The 21,042-nt window shown below is 56.0% G+C and overlaps 7 protein-coding genes across 7 annotated transcripts; 6 read left to right on the forward strand and 1 right to left on the reverse strand.

Moving 5' to 3' along the window:
• Positions 1–28: 28 nt before the first annotated feature.
• Positions 29–615, forward strand: C8Q71DRAFT_733698 (Elf1-domain-containing protein). Its single transcript, XM_047922346.1, has 3 exons — positions 29–105; positions 159–284; positions 337–615. Exons 1-3 carry the CDS (start codon positions 45–47, stop codon positions 477–479), a joined length of 330 nt encoding a protein of 109 aa, XP_047783673.1. The 5' UTR covers positions 29–44; the 3' UTR covers positions 480–615.
• Positions 616–735: 120 nt separating this feature from the next.
• Positions 736–5,049, forward strand: C8Q71DRAFT_733701 (kinesin heavy chain). Its single transcript, XM_047922347.1, has 18 exons — positions 736–939; positions 1,005–1,196; positions 1,248–1,258; positions 1,363–1,436; positions 1,491–1,647; positions 1,701–1,844; positions 1,899–2,128; positions 2,184–2,822; positions 2,885–3,133; positions 3,189–3,453; positions 3,513–3,577; positions 3,630–3,779; positions 3,835–3,996; positions 4,055–4,195; positions 4,258–4,444; positions 4,504–4,666; positions 4,734–4,741; positions 4,803–5,049. Exons 1-18 carry the CDS (start codon positions 908–910, stop codon positions 4,835–4,837), a joined length of 2,904 nt encoding a protein of 967 aa, XP_047783674.1. The 5' UTR covers positions 736–907; the 3' UTR covers positions 4,838–5,049.
• Positions 5,050–5,742: 693 nt separating this feature from the next.
• C8Q71DRAFT_212885 (uncharacterized protein) lies at positions 5,743–7,694 on the forward strand. The gene is made up of 6 exons (XM_047917052.1): positions 5,743–5,851; positions 5,902–6,001; positions 6,056–6,151; positions 6,202–6,384; positions 6,934–7,631; positions 7,689–7,694. Exons 2-5 carry the CDS (start codon positions 5,912–5,914, stop codon positions 7,363–7,365), a joined length of 801 nt encoding a protein of 266 aa, XP_047783675.1. The 5' UTR covers positions 5,743–5,851; positions 5,902–5,911; the 3' UTR covers positions 7,366–7,631; positions 7,689–7,694.
• C8Q71DRAFT_212881 (ARM repeat-containing protein) lies at positions 7,297–9,440 on the forward strand. The gene is made up of 7 exons (XM_047917051.1): positions 7,297–7,631; positions 7,689–7,850; positions 7,907–8,026; positions 8,083–8,178; positions 8,232–8,438; positions 8,506–8,743; positions 8,804–9,440. Exons 1-7 carry the CDS (start codon positions 7,365–7,367, stop codon positions 8,959–8,961), a joined length of 1,248 nt encoding a protein of 415 aa, XP_047783676.1. The 5' UTR covers positions 7,297–7,364; the 3' UTR covers positions 8,962–9,440.
• A 1,548-nt stretch (positions 9,441–10,988) lies between these two features.
• C8Q71DRAFT_699850 (Sec23-binding domain of Sec16-domain-containing protein) lies at positions 10,989–15,200 on the forward strand (the record flags this gene model as incomplete). Its single annotated transcript, XM_047920091.1, has 8 exons — positions 10,989–11,466; positions 11,542–12,385; positions 12,440–12,906; positions 12,954–13,221; positions 13,270–13,539; positions 13,587–14,599; positions 14,662–14,792; positions 14,856–15,200. 8 exons carry the CDS (start codon positions 10,989–10,991, stop codon positions 15,198–15,200), a joined length of 3,816 nt encoding a protein of 1,271 aa, XP_047783677.1.
• A 119-nt stretch (positions 15,201–15,319) lies between these two features.
• Positions 15,320–16,986, reverse strand: C8Q71DRAFT_213010 (uncharacterized protein). Its single transcript, XM_047917053.1, has 6 exons — positions 16,435–16,986; positions 16,264–16,384; positions 16,110–16,213; positions 15,731–16,056; positions 15,523–15,675; positions 15,320–15,465 (listed from the first exon to the last, which is right to left on the reverse strand). Exons 1-6 carry the CDS (start codon positions 16,650–16,652, stop codon positions 15,440–15,442), a joined length of 948 nt encoding a protein of 315 aa, XP_047783678.1. The 5' UTR covers positions 16,653–16,986; the 3' UTR covers positions 15,320–15,439.
• C8Q71DRAFT_733713 (kinase-like protein) lies at positions 16,764–21,006 on the forward strand. Its single transcript, XM_047922348.1, has 13 exons — positions 16,764–16,986; positions 17,053–17,143; positions 17,194–17,982; positions 18,037–18,156; positions 18,209–19,423; positions 19,473–19,509; positions 19,562–19,691; positions 19,743–19,893; positions 19,946–20,012; positions 20,060–20,329; positions 20,388–20,411; positions 20,471–20,628; positions 20,682–21,006. The coding sequence occupies exons 1-13, from the start codon at positions 16,814–16,816 to the stop codon at positions 20,709–20,711; spliced, it is 3,255 nt and encodes a 1,084-aa protein (XP_047783679.1). The 5' UTR covers positions 16,764–16,813; the 3' UTR covers positions 20,712–21,006.
• Positions 21,007–21,042: the final 36 nt, after the last annotated feature.

Here is a 21,042-nt window from a genome sequence, read left to right on the forward strand (position 1 = left end):
GCTTCATATTACGTTGCTGGTGGTCGATCTTGTCACTTGCGCTCATGGGTAAGCGCAAAAAGTCGTCGCGCAAACCAACTGGTCCCCGCAGGAAGGAGCCTTTGGGTAAGTCGACATCGTGTCTCATTCTGTGAGCAGCATACTGATACTGGCGGAAGAGACTCAATTCACATGTCTGTTCTGCCACCATGACAAGTCGGTCACAGTGAGGCTTGACCGGAAAGAGGGCGTTGCGCAACTCTTCTGCAAAGTCTGCGATCAGCGCTACCAAAGCAAAGTCAACCGTACGTCGTGTGCACAATTACCGATGTTGATGTCGCTGATCGGCGTTTGCAGACCTTACTGAACCTATTGACATCTACTCGGAGTGGATCGATGCCGCCGACGCTGCAGAGAAAGAGACGTTGACCAACCGTCGCCCGACAGTGGGATCAAGTCGAAGTGCCCCAGCTGTGAACTTCGGCAGTGACAACGAGTAAAAGTCGGTTTTGTCAGCTCCTTTATCCTTGCGCCACTCTGTAGCTCTATAGACACTCGGACATTCACTCTGTATCATCATGGATTAACAGCTTCATTGAGAATCCCAGCCGTTTTCGCCGGTCTCGGATTGCTCTATATCATAAGTCTGCTGGTGAAGAGACCCAGAATGAGGAATCGTGGGACGATGTAACGCGCCCCGGATGGACGCGGTAAACGCGACTCCGAGCTTGACAACAGGGACAAATATAGACGCCGACGCGCGTGTGCTGCTGCTCTTGAGCCGCGGGCTGGTGCTTACCGCCATCCCTCACTCTCCTTCTCCGTTCTCATAGAGGACGCGCCTTGCCAGCGTGGTCCAATACCTCTGGCATCCATTACGGCAAGATAGCCAAAGCTAGAGTCTCTGTACGCCTGTAGCCCTGTTAGAATGTCTTCCACGAACATCAAGGTCGTCTGTCGGTACGGCTCTGTTGTACTGCGGGCGTGCTTGCAGCTCTACATCTAATGTCGTGATCCTTGTGTAGTTTTCGACCACCCAATTCTCTCGAGCTTCGGGAAGGCGGAGATATCGTCGTGTCCTTCAGTGAAAACCTTCAGTCGGTGCAATTGCGATCAGCGCAGCTGAGCTCTGGTCCGGAGAAGGATGGCTTCACGTTCGACAGGGTCTTTCCTCCCGGCACCCAGCAACACGAAGTGTTCGATTACGGTGTCAAGGAGTGAGTGTGAAGCTCGTTGGTTGCGTTTATAGATACTAACCGTTGGTACAGCATTGTCAAGGGTACGTGTCTTGGGACCACTCTACGCGCATCTACCGCGCATCTGTGGCTTCGACGAAGTCCTTCGCAATTGTTCGTGCTCAATTGGACTCATTTCTGCACCCAGATGTTTTGGATGGTTACAATGGCACCGTGTTTGCATACGGTCAGACGGGTAGTGGAAAGACGTTTACCATGATGGTGCGTTCCAGTAGTTGATCATATAGCTTTTGAAGCTCACCATAGTTCGTTCAGGGTGCGGACATCGACTCCCAGGACCTGAAGGGTCTCATTCCCCGAATCACGGAGCAAATCTTCCAATCCATCGTCGAGTCCGACTCCCACCTTGAGTATGTCGTGAAGGTGTCGTACATGGAGATCTACCTAGAGAGGATTCGTGATCTCCTTGCGCGTGCGTGTTGTTCATTTGTTCGGGCCTGTGACGGTCATAGACGCGACTTCCAGCGCAAAACGACAACCTCCAAATACACGAGGAGAAGTCAAAGGGTGTTTATGTCAAGAACCTTACCGACTACTACGTCAGCAGTGCCCGCGAAGTCTACGAGGTCATGCGACAAGGTGGTGCTGCCCGAGTAGTCTCGTCAACAAGTGAGTGACCATAATGCTTACTCCCACGACGGGTGTAGCTGAGTTAGTGGTCAGACATGAACGCCGAGAGTTCTCGGTCACATTCCATCTTCTTGGTCACCATTCGCCAAAGGAACACAGAAACAGGTGCTCAGAAGACTGGTAACTTGTACTTGGTCGATTTGGCTGGTTCGGAGAAGGTGGGAAAGACGGGTGCTTCCGGCCAAACCCTTGAGGAAGCCAAGAAGATCAACAAGTCGCTCTCGGCTCTCGGTATGGTCATCAACGCGCTCACTGACTCGAAGGTATTTTGTGAACAAACTGGCCTTGCGCTTCATCACTGATGTAACCTCCCTTTAGGCGAAGCACGTTCCCTACCGCGACTCTAAACTCACCCGTATCCTACAAGAGTCGCTCGGTGGTAACTCACGGACGACTCTCATCATCAACTGCTCTCCATCGGCCTACAACGAGGCAGAGACCCTGTCTACCCTTCGTTTCGGTATCCGTGCTAAGTCCATCAAGAATACCGCTCGTGTCAATGCCGAGCTATCGCCACTCGAGCTCAAGGCGCTCCTCACGAAGGCCAACGCTGCCAACAGTTCTTACCAGAAGTACATCGCTGCTCTCGAGGCCGAGCTCGCCATCTGGCGCGCAGGAGGTACCGTCGCGCAGGCAGACTGGGCCTCATCCGAGAAGGCGGATGCCACCGCCGCTCCGCCGAAGAAGACTCCGACGTCGCCGACGCCGTCATCGGCACGCAGCATGACGCCAGTGAACCCAGCTATCGAGGGGCTGCGCGAACTGGATAGTAGGCCACAGACGCCGACCGTCGTTGGTCTGGACAAGGACGAGCGTGAAGAGTTCTTGAAGCGGGAGAACGAGCTCAGTGACCAGCTCGCCGAGAAGGAGTTTGCTCTCATTGCGGCTCAGAAGCTCGTTGGGGAGCTCAAGGAGGAGCTTACGTTCCTCAAGGAGCAGGAGGCTTCTCTGTCGAAGGTACGTAACCCACTTATAGACTTGTGATGCATTCCTTGCTGACGCCGCTTGTTCGCCTGCAGGAGAACAAGACGATGTCCGGACAGCTCAACGAGTTCCGTCTGCAAGTGGAGCGCCTCGACTACGACAATAAGGAGAGCGTCATCACTATTGACATTCTCAAAGAGCAGAACCAGGACACGAAAGCGGAGCTGGATGAGCTCAAGAAGACCATCCTGGAGCTCAAGGCTTCGCAGAAGGATGCTTCTGCAGAAGACAGAGAGAAGCGCAAGCAGGAGAAGATGGCCCTGATGATGGCAAAGTTTGACACTGTGGGTGCATCTGTTGTTTGCAGTCGTACATCACAGTATTGACTGCCATATATAGCAAGGAACGTTCTCCGAGAAGGACGAGCAGCTCCGTCAGATTCTGGCGAAGCTCGACACTATTGACTCCGACACTGGCTTGTCCGCTTTGTCGTACGATGACATCGTCACCGTCAGGCGGCAGCTGGCGGACGGACAGTCGCTCATTCGTGAGACGATCGACCGCCTCAGGCAGAGCCAGGAGGAGAATGAAATGAACTCGCGTAGGCGTGATGAGCTCGAGGCTCGTATCTCTGCTCTTGAGGCGGAGTACGAAGAACTTCTCGGTCAGTGATGCTTGAAACTGAGTTGGTGCCGCCCTTTCTCACTCGTAATGCGTTTACAGAAAAGACAATTCACGATGAGGAGGTCAGCAACGTCGATGTGGCGGAGTCCATGTCCGAGCTCAAGGTATTGACTGCCATCTGATTCGTGATTTGATGAGTCTGACACGTTACAACAGAACAAGCTTGAGGCTCAATACGTCGCCAAGCGCGATGCGCACGCCAGCGAAGTCCAAGACCTCAGGCAACAGCTCGAGATCCGCACCAGCGAAGTTCGCACTCTCAATGCTACTATCGACAGCCTCAAGAGTGTCAACGAAGAGCTCAAGGTCTCTCTAGAGTCGCTCTCTGTGTTGCTGTTCGCTGACACGGTGGGTGTTGTAGCGTGCCTTCGCTGTTACATCTGCGGGCATCGAAGGTGGCAAGAACCTCGCTGAGAGCGCTCAGGATCTCGAACGCACAAGAAAGGCAATCAGCGTCCAACTGGCCGAATTCGACGGTGTCAAGAAGTCGCTCATGAGAGATTTGCAGAATCGCTGCGAGAAGGTACGAATCCCCGCGGTCCCTGATCAACAAGGCAACACTAATCACGTGCTCCGACTAGGTGGTTGAGCTGGAGATCCAGCTTGATGAGATCAAGGAGCAATACAACAATGTCATCCGCAACAGCAATAGCAAAGCGCAGCAGAAGAAGATGGCGTTCCTGGAGAGGAACCTCGAGCAGTTGACCGTGGTTCAGAAGCAGGTTCGCACCTGTTTCAACGGGGCCCTAGGGTTCACCCGCTCACAAACCCCTTCTTCTCGCAGCTTGTCGACCAGAACTCCGCGCTCAAGAAGGAGGCGGGGATCGCGGAGCGCAAGCTTCTTGCCCGAAACGAGCGGATACAGAATCTTGAAGCGCTTCTCCAGGACGCAGATCGCAGGCTCGCGGTTCAGAACCAGAAGTTCGAGGCTCAATTAGCGGCAGTGAAGGAGAGGCTCGATCAAGCGCGCGGTATGATCGGACTATTCTTTTGCGTAATCTCGGTCTGACGTGGCTGCACTTCCGTTTAGCCCAGAAGGCCACCTCGTCTACGCTCAGTTTCGGTCGTATCGCGAAGCCTTTGCGGGGTGGCGGAGGCTCCGCCGCCGCCAGTGCAGCCATTGCAAGCGCAAGTCCGCCGTTGGCCGGGGCCAACGCCAATCCCTTGGCAAGGCTGCAGAACGAGGAGTCAGGGTGAGTTCGCCAATTAAATCACTAGGGTCCGACAGGCTTCTGATGTGCCAACCAAATATTGCTTTAGTACCGGAGGTATGTATATTGGTAACGTCGTTCGGGGTGCTGTTTTGCTCACAAGCAGGTTTGCCTTCAGCCAAGCGGGCATCGTGGTTCTTCAACTCACGGTGATTCGTGTGCCTTTTACTGACTGCTTTCCATTCCTTTATGTTACCGCATACCCATCATACAGAGTGGTTGTACGTTTTGCATCGCATCTATCGTCTGTTAGTAATGCATCTGGATTTGACAACCGGCCCGCGGAGAGCGCAAACTCTATTCTCTCGCCAAAATTTTCATTTCATTTTCCACCCTGAGGCTGGTCGAAATGACGCGCCTGAGCCCGACGTCGCTTGCCTGTCGGTGTCTCGCCGTGACGCGCTCGGGCTGGCGCGTCCGCACACGCGCCTGTGGCGGTATGCCAAATCTTGCTGTTGCTCGTTCCCTGTGCTCATGGCTTTGTTGGACACAGCTGCTGGCCAGCCTGCACGTCGCAGGCGGGTGCCGGACTGCGGGTGGCCGGCGTATTTACCGAGAGTTCGCCGTCAGGGTCGCTCGGTGATCTGATGGAAGCATATGCAGCAGAGATCGGGCGTTGCCACGTCGGGCAGCACAGCGCCTTCTGGTCTTCCTCCACCGAGTTTCGTTTTACCCGTCCGGCGGCATTTGGGGCGACGGAGGCGCGACACGTGGCATAGGGTTGATGAAGCCCGACAGCCCGCCCGGCCAAAATGGTCTGCGGTTTCAGCGGAATCAAATATTGACCGCAGATCCCATCCCTGGTTCTCCAGGACCGCGGTGCGCCCTCAATCTACGTCGCCCTCACCCTCTCGTCCCCATCCAGTCCACTTTGGCTGGGACTACCAGGCAGGTTTGCTATCTCGACGCGTCCTGCTATACCGGCAGCCAGCCTGGTGAGTGAGCGGCACGTTGAGACGCGTCGCCCGTACGCGAACGAACGCACTCCGCGACGTACACCCGAGTTGCTTCCTTTTCCTCCCGTGACCGTGTCGCCGACCATTTCGTCACTTCTTTGTCGCTTTAATATTGCTTCCATTATTCCGGTGTTTTCCATTATCGGAGTCGGCGTTGAGTTGTCGGATCGGAAGAGCACGTCTGAAGCGTGTCCGCCTTTCGCACCTCCTTGTAAGAGCAGATTTCCTCGCTCTTTACTTGGTTGCTCATCCCATACATAGAGGCACTCCAATGGCCGCCAATCCTGATCCCACTGGGCCAAAACCTTCTGCCTCGTCATCACGTTCTGGGGGACATTCACCGTCGAGTCCACCAAGCCACGTACGCCGCTTTCTTCTGCCACTCATGGCTGTACTGAGCGGTCTCATGTTACAGGCACACACACAGCGCAAGCCGGCAGCGTCTGCAAGTATACTCAACGCCGGGATGGGGGCTTCCAATGGACTGAAGGTACTCAGCTCAGGCTGGCAGGTACGTGTCACGAACAATGTTTGAGTGCTTTCATTAAAGCTAGCTATCAGGTCTGGGGTAATAATCCCTCTGGAGTGCGCAACGTCTCGACGTCGTCGTCGGGCAGTGCACACGACCCATCTACGTCTCAGACGGATTCTTACCGTTCTAGCCTTGGAGATGCATGGGGCTCGAGGTCTACCAGTGGAACGTGGGACGAAGTAGTCGAGAACTCACAGAAAGAGGGAACTCTGGTAAGCTGACTGCGCTAGATAATCAGGTTGGCTGCTGTCTCACATGCGCTTCCACCAAAGGAGGGCCATTCTTCTCTGCCTTTACACTCGTCTCGCCAGAGACACGTAGCAAACCCCCACGGCGCGTCGTTGGGGACAGTGGCAGGCTCTGCGCAGAAACGGGGTCATTATTCCCCGCAAAGGTTCGGTAGCGGCCTCGGTCGTGACCCAACCGTCCCATCACGGTACCCGTCGTCATCCTCGGCGCGGCCTGCCTACGGCGTGCCTTCGCCTTATTCAACTCAGCAGCCGCTCGTCCAAACTGAAGGTCAAGGGGAACCCTATGCTGCGTCTCTTGAGACTTCCTCATTTGTAGAAGAGGATTTGTCCATGGCCTTCCGGGGCATGGTCGCCGCGGATGACAGCGGCGCGCTTCAGCAGCAAGCTCAGCAGGGGCTCGCTCCTTTGCCCTCACCCTTGGGTGGCCAGTTCGGACAGCACCCGTCCCCTCATCATTTACGAGCTCCGCCACAAGTCCAACAACGAGCGCCTTACAGTGGCTTCCCACAGACAGACTATTCCGCTTACTACAGTGGTCCTTCCGCGCCTGTCGATTATCAGTATTCATACGATGCCTATCGCCCAACGTCCGAAACCTTGTACGCGCCATCTCCTGCCCTCACTGCCGCGCCAACAGCTCCCAACGTGTATCCTGGTCTTACGCCCCAGTCCCTCCATCCCCATGCTGTGCCCGACATTCACAACCACCAATCGGGAATTTTCTACGACTATGCCGCTTCCCCTCGACCCATGGGCTCTCAATATTACTACCCAACACAGCCCATGGTCTACCATGCTCCTCCCACGCATTCGCCGCTGCTCGACAAGAAGCGTGATATCCAAGTGAGATATAGTTTGTTGCTGCTACGTAATTCTTGGTCGGTTCTGCTCACCTCTCCCCCCAACAGTACACCCCACAACAGCTCGCTCCGCATGGTCTAATGTACGCCAATGTACGCTCGACGCCCTCGCCGCATCCCCAAGCGTATCACACACCTGGGGAATATGGTTCCCAGCCTTCGGTTATGGTCCCCGCTGGGACAGTGTACGGCCCCCCTGGCATGGGTCATCATCCACAGATGCACCAGTTCCATCACGGTGGCCGAGGTGGCCGACGGGGTCATGTCGCACCAGACCACCGCGTTGCCATCCGTAGCCCGCTTTTGGATGAGTTCCGAGCGAACAAGAGTCGCAAGTGGGAGCTCAAGGTACGTCGCTATGCACTGATACAGCCATCTGCCGAGTGTTTAACGTGAAAACTATAGGACATTTACGGCTACATCGTTGAGTTCAGTGGCGATCAGCACGGATCACGGTTCATCCAGCAGAAGGTTGAAACAGCGAGCGGCGAAGAGAAACAAAGAATCTTCGACGAGATTGTGCCGCTACATGCGTTGCAGCTTATTCAAGACGTCTTCGGCAACTATGTAGGTCGCGAGAGCCGTGCACCCACCGATTAGCTCTGAGCTATCTATGTACGCAGGTCGTTCAGAAGCTGTTTGAGCATGGTACACAGACTCAGCGGACACTGTTGGCGAAGACCATGGAGGGCCACGTCCTGCCTCTGTCGTTACAGATGTACGGCTGTCGTGTTGTCCAGAAGGTCTGTATCTTGCCCTCCTCATCGTTGCGGACTGGTCAGGCTTATGCGTTTCACAGGCAGTGGAGTATGTTACGCCGGACCAGCAGAGTACCTTCGTGCAGGAACTCGAGGGTCAGGTTTTGCGCTGTGTGAGGGACGCCAACGGTAACCATGTAAGCCGTCAAAGCTGTGGCCGGTTTCGTCCGCTCACGTTCACATTGCCCAGGTCATCCAAAAGCTGATCGAGCTTGTGTCTCCTGAGCGCCTGACCTTCGTCAGCGCGTTTAGAGGCTTCGTGTATGAGCTCGCGACCCATCCGTACGGCTGCCGCGTTCTTCAGAGATGCTTCGAGCACCTTCAGGATGACCATATTCGCCCGTTGATGGACGAACTGCATAAGCACGTCACGCAGCTGATGCAGGATCAGTTCGGGGTATGTATACGTTACTCAGCGGTTCTTGCATCAAGCTTCTGTGGCATTGGCTAATGTGGTTGCATAGAACTACGTCGTTCAATTTGTGCTTGAGCACGGGAAGCCGCAGGATCGCGCGGTCGTGGTTTCCAAGCTTCGGGGACAGATGCTACATATGGCTCGGCACAAGTTCGCCTCCAACGTGTGCGAGAAGGTTCTTGTCACAGCGGACTCTGAGAGCCGGAGGCTGTTGATCGACGAGCTGATGGCACCGCGTCCGGATGGACTGAGTCCTGTACTGGCGATGATGAAAGACCAGTATGCCAGTGCGTAGTTATATCACGTCTCGCACTGGACCATGCTCACTGCCGAATAACGTACCATAGATTATGTCCTCCAGCGAGCTCTGACTGTCGTCGAAGGCGAACAAAAGGAGGCCCTGATTGCCAATATCAGGCCACAGCTCATGAACATGAGGAGATATTCGAGCACCTTCAGTAAGCATCTAACGTCTAGTGAGTTCGGAGTACTCACCACTGAATGACCTTGTGCTTACTTGCAACTAGTCGAGCGCCTCCTTGAGAAGTGTGCTTCTGACAATGTAGGAGACAGTACACCGAAGGAAGAGTCTTTCAAAGACGCTCAAGCCACCGCGATACCTTCATCCAGCAAGTAATTATCGTACATGGGACTATAGTCACTGGATCGGAAGCCGTCACATATTCTGGTATAATCGCTTGCATGATTGATACCCTACATATCCTTTTAGCACTCTCTCTCGTACTGCTCCAGACGCCGACATAATCGCATCCTCTCTTTCATCCGTGCATATTTAGACTGACATAGCTCTACATCGCTCCTCGCCGTTGCTATATCGTATATCGCGCATCTTTTAGTACCTACTCCCGCAGACTAGTATTTCTCTCGTCTTCGGACACATTCGTTACCCGGGTGCTACATACTATGTATATTCGCGCAGTTGTTCTCTGCTAATGGTGGAATAAAGCAAATTATAATACCGCATGAGGAGGCTGAGGGTGCGAGTGGGAATTCTCTGCCAGTTGCGCGCGGAATTCATGTACATACTGTACGTACAGTGTATGAGTCGTACGGCGTGACCGACGCTGCGGCTCTAGGTCATGGTCGCGTAGGCGCTCGCGTGCCGGCGAGACGACTAAATATACGTGTTCTACATACTCAGCGCCAATTACGAGCTCGTCCCACCCGCCAACCAGGCTCACTGCCTCTCCCACTCACTGTCTGCTTTCATCATGGACTCCAGTGCAGGCGAGGCGGCGTCTCTATTCGGTGGAACAGACCCTGCCACAGATCCTTTCGCAGCGGCACTGGGGGGCGACATTCAGGACGCATCTGGTCAGCATACGGGGAGTGGTGGAGAGACGTCTCATGCACAGGACTCTTCCGTTGCCTCTGAATTGTTCAACGGCAACGCGGATAGCGTGGACTTCTTCAGTGCGGCAGGCACGTTGAATGGCACGACTTCCGACCAGTATGCTGCCTATGGCGCTGCACAGGCCACGCACGGCTACGAAGCTAGTGGGGGCTCAACCCAGGTCGCGACCAGCGCGGACTACTCGCGTCAATATCAAGGTCAGAACTACCAGGAGAATGGCTTGTATGGTGCATATCAACCGGCCAATGGCTACGTACAGCCGTCTCAGGCATACGGCACTACTGGTGTGTTTTGTTCTATCTGCTGGCGGGAGTTAGCTGAACCAAAGTTTGTCAGCGTATGACACGTCTCCTCAGACGTACGCGCACAATACTTCTGCGCATAACCCTTACACACCGTATGGCGCTGCGACATTGTCCGTACAGACCGCTTCGACTTCGAACACTTCGACCGCGTATGATCCTTACAAGCCAGTAACCCAGCCTGTCTCCACCTCGTACGCCCCACAGACTACGCCAGGGTCGACCGCACAGCCCTTGTACGACCCGTACAAGTCCTCGCAGTCTGTGTACGATGCCTACAAACCTGCACAAACCGCCGAGTCAGGAGGCGACCCATACCACCCGCAGGTCACAAGCCAAGCGGTTTCCTATAGCGCGAAGGTGGAGTCGTCGTATGCCTACAGTCTGACGTCCGCCGGGGTTCGCTCGGACCAGTCGTTCACTGTGCCTGCCCCTGCCCCTGCCCCTTCGGCTGCAGCGGCTGCACCCTATCGTCCGAAGACATCGAATGCATATGATCCCCCGCTGCCCCCACCTAAGACAACAAAGCGCATATCGAGCCATGTCATATATCCTGGCTCACCACCTCCTGGTCAGCAGGCGGAGGTGACTCCACCGCCTCAAGGCCCTCCAAGAAAGCAAGCCTCTGCCTCGAGTGATGCGTATGGTCCGTCTGTGCCGTCGCTGTATCATCCACCCCCCGTGCAGAGATACGCTTCTCCGCAACAGTCCGTGAACCACCAAGGCATGCCTCATGCGCCTCAAAACGGATATGCCTCGACAGGTAATTATGCAGCTCACCCCGAGACGAGCTACTCGAATCAGGCTGTGGCGCCTCCACATGCGCCTCCGCACGCCCATCACGAGTGGGATGATATGCCACGGTCAACCGTTCCACCGTTCCCTCCCAACCCAATAGGATCACCATCTCTGCCCGCCGCAGTTCCTCACCAGACACCAGTGTCATCGGTCTTGCCGAGCGAAGAAGAGTTGGCTGGCGTTGAGCCTGGTCCCGACCCGTATGTACCAAGGCACACCTCCGGTCCTTCGGCGTCGCCCCCTACGGTGAATGGGAATCATGTTTCCCATGGACCAAGCCCATACGAGCTCCCGCGAGTAGCATCCCCCTCTCAAAGAGGGGCCTCTCCATGGACGACCGGTAGCGCACGGCTGTATGGATCGACGACATCTCCTACTGATTATGCAGGCGCCTATTCACCAGCCCACAGCGCACCTGAACGGACGAAGTCTCCTGGCAGTGCGTCCGTGCGCTCTGTGCAGAGCGTTCAGAGGCAACAGGTCGAGAAGCCATACCAAGGCTCGCTACCTAAGTCGCCGCCGAAACCACCTCGCAGTCTTACGACTGACTCTACACACAACATTCCCGCTAACGCATATGGCGCACCACTTCCCGACCCTAGAAGAGCAGCCTCTCCTCCTACACGAGTATCTCCCAATGCCTACGACCCGCCGCCGATTCCGGACGCCAGAAGGGCCGTTTCCCCTTCGACGATGCCCTCAAGGCCTTCCTCAGTTGTCAGCGGAGGATATGACCCTTACGCGCCGGCAGCGAACAACCGCATGCGTTCCATGTCGAACGGTTCCGTGTTGTCGTCTATCTCCGCAATACTAGAGGATCCGTACACTCCCTCACGACACACTCGACAACAGACGAGCGACAGCATGAATAGCAGCTTCGAGCCCGCTCCTACCAATGCGTATGCTTCCCACGCATCTACAGTACATGACAGTCCGGCACAGGTGCTCACTGTACCTTATCCGGCCCAGACAATGTATGCGCCGTCGCCGTCGCTCGTTGGGGCGAACGACCCACTAGGAAGGACGTCTGTCAGAGTACCCGTCATCAGCTTTGGCTTCGGCGGAAAGCTCGTGACGTGCTTCCATGGGTCCTCTGAGGGAGGTGGGTTTGATGTCGCCTTGGCCTCTCGTCAATCGTCCGAGGTCAAGCTCCACACACTGCACAATGTCATTCCGGATTCGGCTCTGGACACGTCGGCTGCTTCGTACCCTGGTCCCTTGTTCTCGGACCCTGGCACGCCAACGACAAGCCTCGTCCGCACGGCTACCTCCACGCAGACCAAGACGAAAAAGGCACGCATTGTCAAGTACCTGGAGGAGAGGGCCGAGGAGCTCAATCGTGGTCTCGGATACTTCCACTCTGACAGCTTGGAAGGACGGCGTGCTGAGGGTAAACATATCCTGGTTAAGTTGCTCAGAGTCATGGTCGAGAACGACGGTCGATTGTCTGGCAGGTAGGCATGACCAGATGCTGCGCACTATGACCTCCACTGACTGGTCGTTCGTAGTCCGCATGTTGATGCAGCTGTTCGCAGCGCCCTGACCCCTCGAGCAGCGCAACCGGCTTCCGATGCCTTGCAATTGGCTGCCTCGTTGAGTGGTGACCTGCAATCGCCGAACCTAGCGGCTGTTTCACCGTTCCTGTCATTGACCGCCTCTCAGGATCCCTCAGATGCGGTCATTGCTACCCATACTCTCCAGTCTTCACATCTGGATAAGATCCAAGAATTCCTTCTGCGAGGGGACCGGCGGGCGGCATCTCACTACGCATCGGACCAGAAGCTGTGGGCGCATGCGATGGTCATCGCGAGTAGTATAGACAAGGACGCATGGAAGGAGGTTGTCACCGAGTTCGTCAGGACTGAACTGGCGAGTAAGCCTCAAGCGCCTGGCACGCAGGCGAAGGCAGCGACTGATGGTCGTGAAGCTCTGAGAGTGGCTTATAGCCTCTTCGCGGGGCATGGACCTGCGTCGAGTAAGTGGATTGACTTCGAATTAGACCTGAGGCTCATTTGTGTTTAGTCCAGGAGCTGTTAACACCTAAGCCTTTTGCACCAACGGCATCAACGCTTCAAGTGCCTCTCCCTTCGACGTCCTCGATCACACCTGTATCGGCTAGCTTCCCTGGTCCATCTGAGCCCATGAACATTCCGTCGGATGTGCTGGCCAAGTGGGCGGACACAGTGGCTATGATCTATTCAAGCCCGATCACATTCGAGACATCATCTGCCTTGACTGCTCTCGGAGATCAGTTAGTCGCAAATCATTGGTACGAGGCCGCCCATGCATGGTAAGCCATAGGTCTCCAATGCGATTCGATGTGCCTAATCCCTTCCAGCTACTTGTTGTCTCCGCAGACGTCTCCCATGGGCGGGATAGGTAGCTCAAGTCGGATGGTACTCCTTGGAAGTCCAAGCCCATCTGTGTCGATGAACTTCGCCAAGAATCCGGACCCCTTGATCTTCTCCGAGGTCGCAGAGTTTGCGCTGTCCTTGACGCCGCCTGCGAAGGGACAGGATGCGTTTGCAGGTCTCCCCCATCTGCAGCCATACCGCTTGATCCGTGCCGCTAGTCTCGCTGAGATGGGACATATGCAGCTGGCAAACAGGTATGTACGATTGGGTCGCAGAACTGGTCGTTGCTCATTAGCGATAGGTACTGTGAGGCTATTTCAAACTGTCTCAACAAGAACTCGCCGTACATCAATCCGACCTTCCTCGAACAGCTGAGGGGTCTCAACGATAGGCTCGTAGCCGCTCCTCACCTCGACAAGTCAGGATCGTGGATAACGTCCAAGGTATCGAAACCCAGTCTCGATGGTATCGGCAGCTGGGTCGGGGGCCGCCTGACGAAGTTCATTGCCGGAGAGGACTCCCCCGGACCTGACCAGCAAACACATCGGCAACCGCAACAGCCTTTCAGCGGGCCCTTCTCTCAGTACAGTACGATCTCCTCAACAACGAGCTCAGCTGTCCCGTCACCGCATCAATCAACTGTCAATCTCGCGCAAATTGCGGGTTCACCGCCTCCATTCCGGACAGGTTCAGCGATGGGTCTGCGAGCGCCAGCTGCGCCGCAGATCAATCGTGCCTCATCTGCCATGGACTACACGCGGCCTTCGCTGAGTCGCAAGTCTTCCCCTGTACCCCGCGTCGCGTCTGCAAACCCAGCGACGACAACGTTCGCAGACGCGTCGCTGTACAGCCAAGCACTCAACGTGCACGCCTTCGGAAGCAGTTCCAAGCAGAGCTTGAACGGATACGGGACGCACGACGATCAAAGCGCTGATGGCGACTCACCGCAATCAAACGGGCCGGCCCTGGGATCATGGTGGGGGGCATCAGACGCTAGTGCCGCGACCCCGACTGCGTCCTCCTTCATGCAGAACGACGAGTCTTCGGTGCCGACTGCGACGTCAGGCCAGTTCATGTCGCTGATGGATGATTACTCTGCGACGCCCACGGCGTATCAGGCGCAGAGGTCGTTCTCTGACGACCCTCGTGCGTCAATCGAGGAGGAGGATGAGGATGACTTGGGCCTGGGCAACTCCTTCAGTCGCGCGAAACGCCGAGCAAGTGAGGGCGAGCAGACTAGCGAGTCTGTACCTGCGCCTTCGAAGGAAGTGCCGAAAGAGGAGGCGAATTCTGCCAAGGCCGAGGAGAAACCTGGTACGTCGGCACCGCTGAACTATCTATTGTCTGAACAGAAAGTAACATTCATGTTCTCCCAGCTGCGTCCCCAGGCGGGTGGTTGAGTCGCCTGTGGAAGCGAGAGTCGACACCGGCCCCTGTCAGAGCCAACCTAGGCCAAGAGACCTCGTTCTATTATGACAAAGAGCTCAAGCGTTGGGTCAACAAGACTGTGAGGACTTGCATTCGTTTGAGCCACGTCAGCAGTACTAACACGCCACGTCATCCGTTTCAGGGTGGCGCGGAGGCTACGAAGCCCGCTCAACCGCCGCCGCCTCCTCGTGCGCAGACAGCGTCTCCAGGTACTTCCATGAGGGCGCTACCGTCGGGGACAACGCCGCCGCCACCACCCCCAGCGCGGCCTGCAACGACCGACCCCGGCGATGGAATGCCCAAACCCCCGATGCGCATTCGCTCGAACCTCGTCCCACCAGAGAGCGACAGCTCTGCACCGCCGACGCCCATGTCGGCTACGCTACCTGGCCAGGGCCCGCCGCCTGCTAGTCGGTCGAGGGGTGCAGCGAAGCGGCCAGCAAGGAGTCGATACGTAGATGTGTTTGCCCAGCAGCAGGGCAGTTAGAGAAAGTCGTAATGATCTGCGTTAGGCAGGATTGGAAGGAGGAAATCGATCACATTTTATTCATCTTTGCATGCTCATACATCTCTGTCGCATTGTTCTGGACTCTTGATTTAATAGATATTGTGTCGTCTCACGTCTCACGCGTTCGAACGGAATGGACAACGAAATAAGTATCGGGATCTGGACATGCGAAAGCTGCGATACGAGTACGCTTTTGTACACTGCACCTACTGGGAGTCCTACAAGAGCAGTCTGAACGGATAGCCTGTGCAAGAACGATCAGTCAATCGCTATACGAGTACAGAAATCCTGAGACACTCACCCCTGTTCTTCTCCTTGAAGATGGAGACGAGCACGGAGTACATCACGAAGATGACACCGGTCCACAGGTAAATCTGCATACGCTGGCGCGAAGGAGACAACTGGTTCGGAACGACCAACGTCAACATCAGGAAACCCCCTGCAAGCGTGCCATCTGCCCAGTTGTCCGTGAGAAGTACGCAACATAGTAGATACTGGCTAGGGCTCACAAATCATAGCAATGACGTGGACCTCCTGGCCGAACTGCGTCTGGTACCCGCCTGCGATCCACTGGCCGTTCGGCCCATTGTACGGCATACCACGGATGCGCACGAACATGAAGCCAGACGTCATGATCAGTGACGTGATGATTGTGATCGCGGCCCACGTCCAGCGCGACTTCAGTATGGGCGAGATGAAGCGGAGGGCTGCGACGAAGGACAGGAGGACGAATAGGCCGCTGGCGATGCGCGAGTAGTCAATGGGTGCCTTGTACGGTATAGGGACGGGTGTGTGGCGCGAGAGCTGCTCTGCGAGAGGCGCAGCATCAAAACCCCTAATGAGGTACACTATGAGAATGGAAGTAGCAGAACAACCGGCGCTACGTACCCGGAGAAGTCAAGGGCGATGGGGTTCGACCTCCCACTTGCCGGGCGGCGAGGGCCTTCGACAGCAGGCAGTACTTGCACAACTGGCGCGGATTGCAGACCGAGCTGTGGACATGCTTCAGTATGCAACAGGCATGACACAACGTATCGCGTACCTGCTGGAAGATGCTCATCGCATGGTCAAAGTCCACTGTTCCAAAGAAGTGGTTGTCGCGCTCCGCAGCTGGCACCGTAGACCACGCCTTTGCGACCGCGTTCCAGTTCGGGTCGAAGTCCCTGGGGATAGCGGTCAGTGCGCTCGTCCAGTAGTCTTGTCGCCTACATACTTGCAAGGCCCGCATCTCCGTTTCTTGTCGAGGGCAGTGAACTGGACGGACGCGGACCACGTCCTCTTGGGGTTCGTGAGAAGCTTGTACGAATGCTCGTCTAGCCTGATGACGCCATTGCTTGAGGCGGCGAGCTGGACGAGTTTTGCGTGGTCTGTCTGGAACGAGGCCGCGAGGCAGAGGGGGGCGAATAAAAGAGCGAGGAGGGGCAGCAGCATGGCTGCGGGAGAGGAGCGGTGTGCTGCGACGCGCTCGCGGCTCGCGCGACGTGTCGATGTCGGTCACGGGGATGTCGCCGGGCGCGCGTCGAGCCAGACGCGAGCTGTGTGAGTCGCGAACTCGGATGCGGCCAGTCGCCCGTCCCTATGCTCCCTAGACCATGTCCCATGCCCTCCTCCTCCGCCTCTTCCTCTCCCCCTCCTTCTTCAGCGTCCACGTCGCCCTCCAGTATCTCAGGATCTATGCGGACAACATCGGCGTCACGTACTACCTCACAAGGAGACTTCGGGAGCTAGACACCAGAGAATTGCGCGAAGTATGGGGCTTCATATGGTGAGCGCAAGAATCACCGCCATGTTTGCCAGGTGCAACTAACCAGTATTACCTGTCGTGCAACAGCCACCTTCTAGTGACGAGACCGTCCAAGTCAAGAGCATTGGAATGCTTCGTTGTCGAGACTTGCCACAAGTCTACCCATATTGCCATGCTGGTGTGCTGTCTCGATGCTGTCATGTCCATATATCCTGACGGCCCGCTCAGACACTATGGTACATGCAAGCACACTTGAGAGACCTCGCATCCCCCCAAACCAATCCTCAGGCATTCCTCATCTGCCAGAGAGTTTTGCATCAATGCCACGAACTTATATTTGGCGACATTCCCCAGTCAAGTGCACCGTACTCGTCCATTAGCTTGCCAACGCAATTGGGTCCCTTGCGGACGAAAGTACGCCCTCACTTGCAGCCCGCTGTAGTTGGTATTGGCATGGTCTGGGCCGGGATCCCAGCCATGCCAGCACTAACACAAATCATGGGTGAAGTTGCCATAGAGCAGGGCCGAATAGATGAGGAAGGCCGAGGGGTCAAGAGCCTCGAGAATGCTGACGATGATGTCGTCCGCGGTGTCTCGCGAGAACCGTCAATAGACCAGACAGACGAGAAGGAAGAGCCGCAGGACTCGGACTCGGACGATGGCATTGAGCCAGCTCCCCAGATGGCCCCCGCTCCACGCCCCGCGCCGGGACACCTGAGGTTCCTCGCGAGGGAGAGTTCCCACCCGTCCAGGCGACAAACTATTGCTGCACAGACGAGCCCTGCCCTGCCTCTCCTGAAAGGTATTCGTCCGTACAGGCTCTCGGAAGATCCGTTTGGTCAACAAGAAGACAACGATATGCCTCCGACCGCCACGACACCCTTCCAGTCAACACCGACCCTTTCTAGCAGTCGACGACGCACCAAAACACTTAGCGTTCACGCGGCGGACTTGGTGGGGAAGTACGACTTCCCCTCGCAAGTCCACCTCCTCCGCAGCCATTACTGTCGTTCTGAGGTTCGTTGAGTCTAACTCTAGCGCGCCATAGCTTGTGCATATCCGTTTGCGCAGGTGAAGTTCATCCTTGCCCTCGAGAACATCTGCAACCGATTGCTCGTCGTGCCCAAACCCGCTCGCATCAGTGCGCTAAGGGCAGAGTTGACTGGCATGAACCACATGCTGCCCACTGAGGTATTTCATACCCTGCTCATACCCTGACATTCTCCTCACAGTCACCCTTCAGGTCTGCATGCCCATGTGGTGCACTTCATCAGACACCCCGACAGGATCTCGCGGCATCCCACAACCGCATCATCGTATCGTTCGAATACCACCAGGAGAAAGCGTGGTGCTCAACTCAGCAGAACGCGCGCCATATCTCTTACTCATTGAGATTCTCCATGACGACCTTGACTTTGATCCCGCCAAGCGAGGTAACAAGGAGATCCTGAAGAAGATCGTTCTGAAGGAAGTCGAGAAGGAGGGTTCCTCGAAAGACTTGGATGCTTTCACCGGACGCGTGCCCATCCCTCGTCATTCAAGGACGGCATCAGGCGCAGACAACAGCGCACCAGAGGCGTCCATCGGCAATGACACCGAGGACTACCGGAATACCCCCGCAATCACCATCTCTGCCTTCCCCATTTCTCCTCTGAGCCCTGGGACCATCGACGACGACGAAGAAGTCGATCTAGTCGAGCAGCTGTACGGCACCAACAATGCCCTCCGTGCGAGGGAAGTCGATCTCTCTGAGTCCATCGTGCTCCCGCCCACTCCCAAGAACAGAGACCTCGATATTGTCACCTGGTCCCGCTCGTCCTCGACGCCGCAGACACCCATGATCGAGACTGCCCCGACGACATCCAACCATACCCCGTCACACAGCCTATCCGGTATTTCTCGTCGTGCGCTAGGACTGGGTCTCCTGCCTGAGCCTCCCGCCGACATCAGCCCCAGTGGATCCCCACGTATGCTCTCCCTGGACGAATACTCTGAGCGCATGCGCACCGCGGCGGTCATGCTTGCCCAGCTGAATGCAAGTATGGTCCGCGAGTCCACGCTGCCCCTCCCCGTGCCCCCTACGCCCTCCCTCGACTCGTCAACCTTCACCGCGCCCCTCCGGTGGATCGCGAGCACGCCCATCCTGAGCGTCATGCCCGGCCCCTCCTGGAGCGGCGAAGAGGTTCAGACGCCGGTACCGCAGACCCCCGCGCCGATGCCAATGAAGCTGCAACCGAGCGAGGCAGCTGCGATCCGCGAGCGGATCATGAGTGAGATGCTCGCGCTGGAGGAGGAGCGGATGGCGAGGATGCGAGAAGGCGGCGTGGGGGAGAGCATGTTGAAGATAGGCGACGGGGAGAGTGTGAAGTCCGTGGAAGATGAGCGGATTATCAGAAGAGAGTTGAGTAAGGCAGACCCTTCTGCTGTGGTGTTTAGTGAGTCTTGGGCGGCGAAGAAGGTATGGCGGATGGTCGGAGTGTCGAAGCAGGCGCTGATGTCTTTGGCAGAGTCGGATACGACAGGCTTCACCGTACGGACATCTGGGTACGTGAGAGTTATCACGGCTGGGATGTTGCGAATAACACTTGTTCTGCAGCCAATTGGGACTGTGTCGCTGTCATCGTCAAGACTGGCGGTGACTTGCGACAAGAGCAGCTCGCGGTTCAACTCATTCAGGAATTCGAGAAGATATGGAAGGAGGAGAACTGCCCCTGCTGGGTGCGATAGTATGTTCCATGTCTCGTCCCTCCATACGCCACTCTGAACTTCGAACTTAGCTTCCGTATCTTGATAACCGGTAGCACGTCAGGGTTGGTGGAGACTATCACTGACGCTGTGTCGATACACTCGATCAAGAAGGCGGAGTATGCACGGAGGCTTACATTGGGACGGCTAGGACATGTCAGCCTGTTTGATCACTTCAGATCGGTGAGAGCGGTGTTTGAAGGCCCTTGCGGATGCACGGCTTACATCTATCTAGACGTATGGTGACCCTTCGTCAGCGAAGTTCGTAAGGGCACAACGCAATTTTGCAAAGTCATTAGCTGGTTCGTCATCATTGTCTCGTCGCGATACGATCCAACGATGTTTGCAGGTTATTCCCTGGTCACCTATTTATTGCAGATCAAGGACCGGCACAACGGGAACATACTCCTCGACCGTGACGGCCACCTCATCCATATCGACTTCGGGTTCATGCTCTCGAACTCACCAGGGAACATCGGCTTCGAGGCCGCTCCGTTCAAACTTCCGCTCGAGTACATCGAGGTGCTGGGCGGGCTCAACAGCGGACCGTATATGGAGTTCAAGCGGTCATTCAAAGACGGCTTTGATGCGGCACGGAAGCATTGCGACCGGATCGTCAGTGCGTATACTCTCCATCTCTTTTAGTGAACTCTGGTTTGTAACATCTCCGCTTGTAGATATGGTTGAGCTGATGCAAAAAGGTCAGAATACCCGCCCATGTAGTCGGTTGTACAGATACTGACCTGGGCAATGTTCGCAGACTCATCCTTGCCCTGCTTCGCCGCGCTTGGCGAGCAAACTGCGGCACAATTACGGGAGCGATTCCAACAAGGCTTGACACAGGCCTCTGTAGAAGAGCATGTGAACAGGCTCATTGAGACGTCTCTGGGTTCTAACTGGACGCGTTTATACGATTCGGTATGTCGGCTCTTGCCGCTTCTGTCGAGGCTCGTCTGACTTTCCGGCCACAGTACCAGTACTACTCGCAATCCATCTTGTAAGATATGGCTGCGAGCCTGCTTTGCGTTGCCAAGGTGTGCCAACAGGCTACGTCATCAAAGGCATCGGACGATTACCAGTCAGTTCTGTCACGTCAGTCAGACTGCAGGCTTGCAGGCTTCATGCGTCTGTTTGTCGGATTTGCTAGTGTTCAACGCACCATTGTGTAACTGACTGTATCATGAGTCTTGAGCAAACATCAAGCTCCGCGGCAAATCGAGTCTAGTGTATGATATGATGGAGCAGCAGCACGACTCGTAGCGTAAGAAGTCATCCGGATGTTCAACGTACGTTCAATCCTCCTCGACTTGTACGCCTCAGATCCGGGAATAG

This window comes from Rhodofomes roseus, assembly GCF_022264815.1.
Source record: "Rhodofomes roseus strain CIRM-BRFM 1785 chromosome Unknown C8Q71scaffold_2, whole genome shotgun sequence".
Taxonomy (NCBI): Eukaryota; Fungi; Basidiomycota; class Agaricomycetes; order Polyporales; family Fomitopsidaceae; genus Rhodofomes; species Rhodofomes roseus.

Coding starts and splice junctions, on each gene's coding strand:
- C8Q71DRAFT_733698 (XM_047922346.1), top strand. CDS start 45: ATGGGTAAGCGCAAAAAGTCGTCGCGCAAACCAACTGGTCCCCGCAGG. Junction 106..158: donor CCGCAGGAAGGAGCCTTTGG/GTAAGTCGACAT, acceptor TACTGGCGGAAG/AGACTCAATTCACATGTCTG. Junction 285..336: donor CTACCAAAGCAAAGTCAACC/GTACGTCGTGTG, acceptor CGGCGTTTGCAG/ACCTTACTGAACCTATTGAC.
- C8Q71DRAFT_733701 (XM_047922347.1), top strand. CDS start 908: ATGTCTTCCACGAACATCAAGGTCGTCTGTCG. Junction 1,648..1,700: donor GATTCGTGATCTCCTTGCGC/GTGCGTGTTGTT, acceptor CGCGACTTCCAG/CGCAAAACGACAACCTCCAA. Junction 1,845..1,898: donor CCGAGTAGTCTCGTCAACAA/GTGAGTGACCAT, acceptor GTTAGTGGTCAG/ACATGAACGCCGAGAGTTCT.
- C8Q71DRAFT_212885 (XM_047917052.1), top strand. CDS start 5,912: ATGGCCGCCAATCCTGATCCCACTGGGCCAAAACCTTCTGCCTCGTCA. Junction 6,002..6,055: donor CGTCGAGTCCACCAAGCCAC/GTACGCCGCTTT, acceptor CTCATGTTACAG/GCACACACACAGCGCAAGCC. Junction 6,385..6,933: donor CACAGAAAGAGGGAACTCTG/GTAAGCTGACTG, acceptor GGCTTCCCACAG/ACAGACTATTCCGCTTACTA.
- C8Q71DRAFT_212881 (XM_047917051.1), top strand. CDS start 7,365: ATGTACGCCAATGTACGCTCGACGCCCTCGCCGCATCCCCAAGCGTAT. Junction 7,851..7,906: donor AAGACGTCTTCGGCAACTAT/GTAGGTCGCGAG, acceptor CTATGTACGCAG/GTCGTTCAGAAGCTGTTTGA. Junction 8,744..8,803: donor GATGAAAGACCAGTATGCCA/GTGCGTAGTTAT, acceptor AACGTACCATAG/ATTATGTCCTCCAGCGAGCT.
- C8Q71DRAFT_213010 (XM_047917053.1), bottom strand. CDS start 16,652: ATGCTGCTGCCCCTCCTCGCTCTTTTATTCGCCCCCCTCTGCCTCGCG. Junction 16,214..16,263: donor CGATGAGCATCTTCCAGCAG/GTACGCGATACG, acceptor GCATGTCCACAG/CTCGGTCTGCAATCCGCGCC. Junction 15,676..15,730: donor CCACGTCATTGCTATGATTT/GTGAGCCCTAGC, acceptor ACAACTGGGCAG/ATGGCACGCTTGCAGGGGGT.
- C8Q71DRAFT_733713 (XM_047922348.1), top strand. CDS start 16,814: ATGTCCCATGCCCTCCTCCTCCGCCTCTTCCTCTCCCCCTCCTTCTTC. Junction 19,510..19,561: donor TTCACCGTACGGACATCTGG/GTACGTGAGAGT, acceptor CTTGTTCTGCAG/CCAATTGGGACTGTGTCGCT. Junction 20,013..20,059: donor TTTTGCAAAGTCATTAGCTG/GTTCGTCATCAT, acceptor CGATGTTTGCAG/GTTATTCCCTGGTCACCTAT.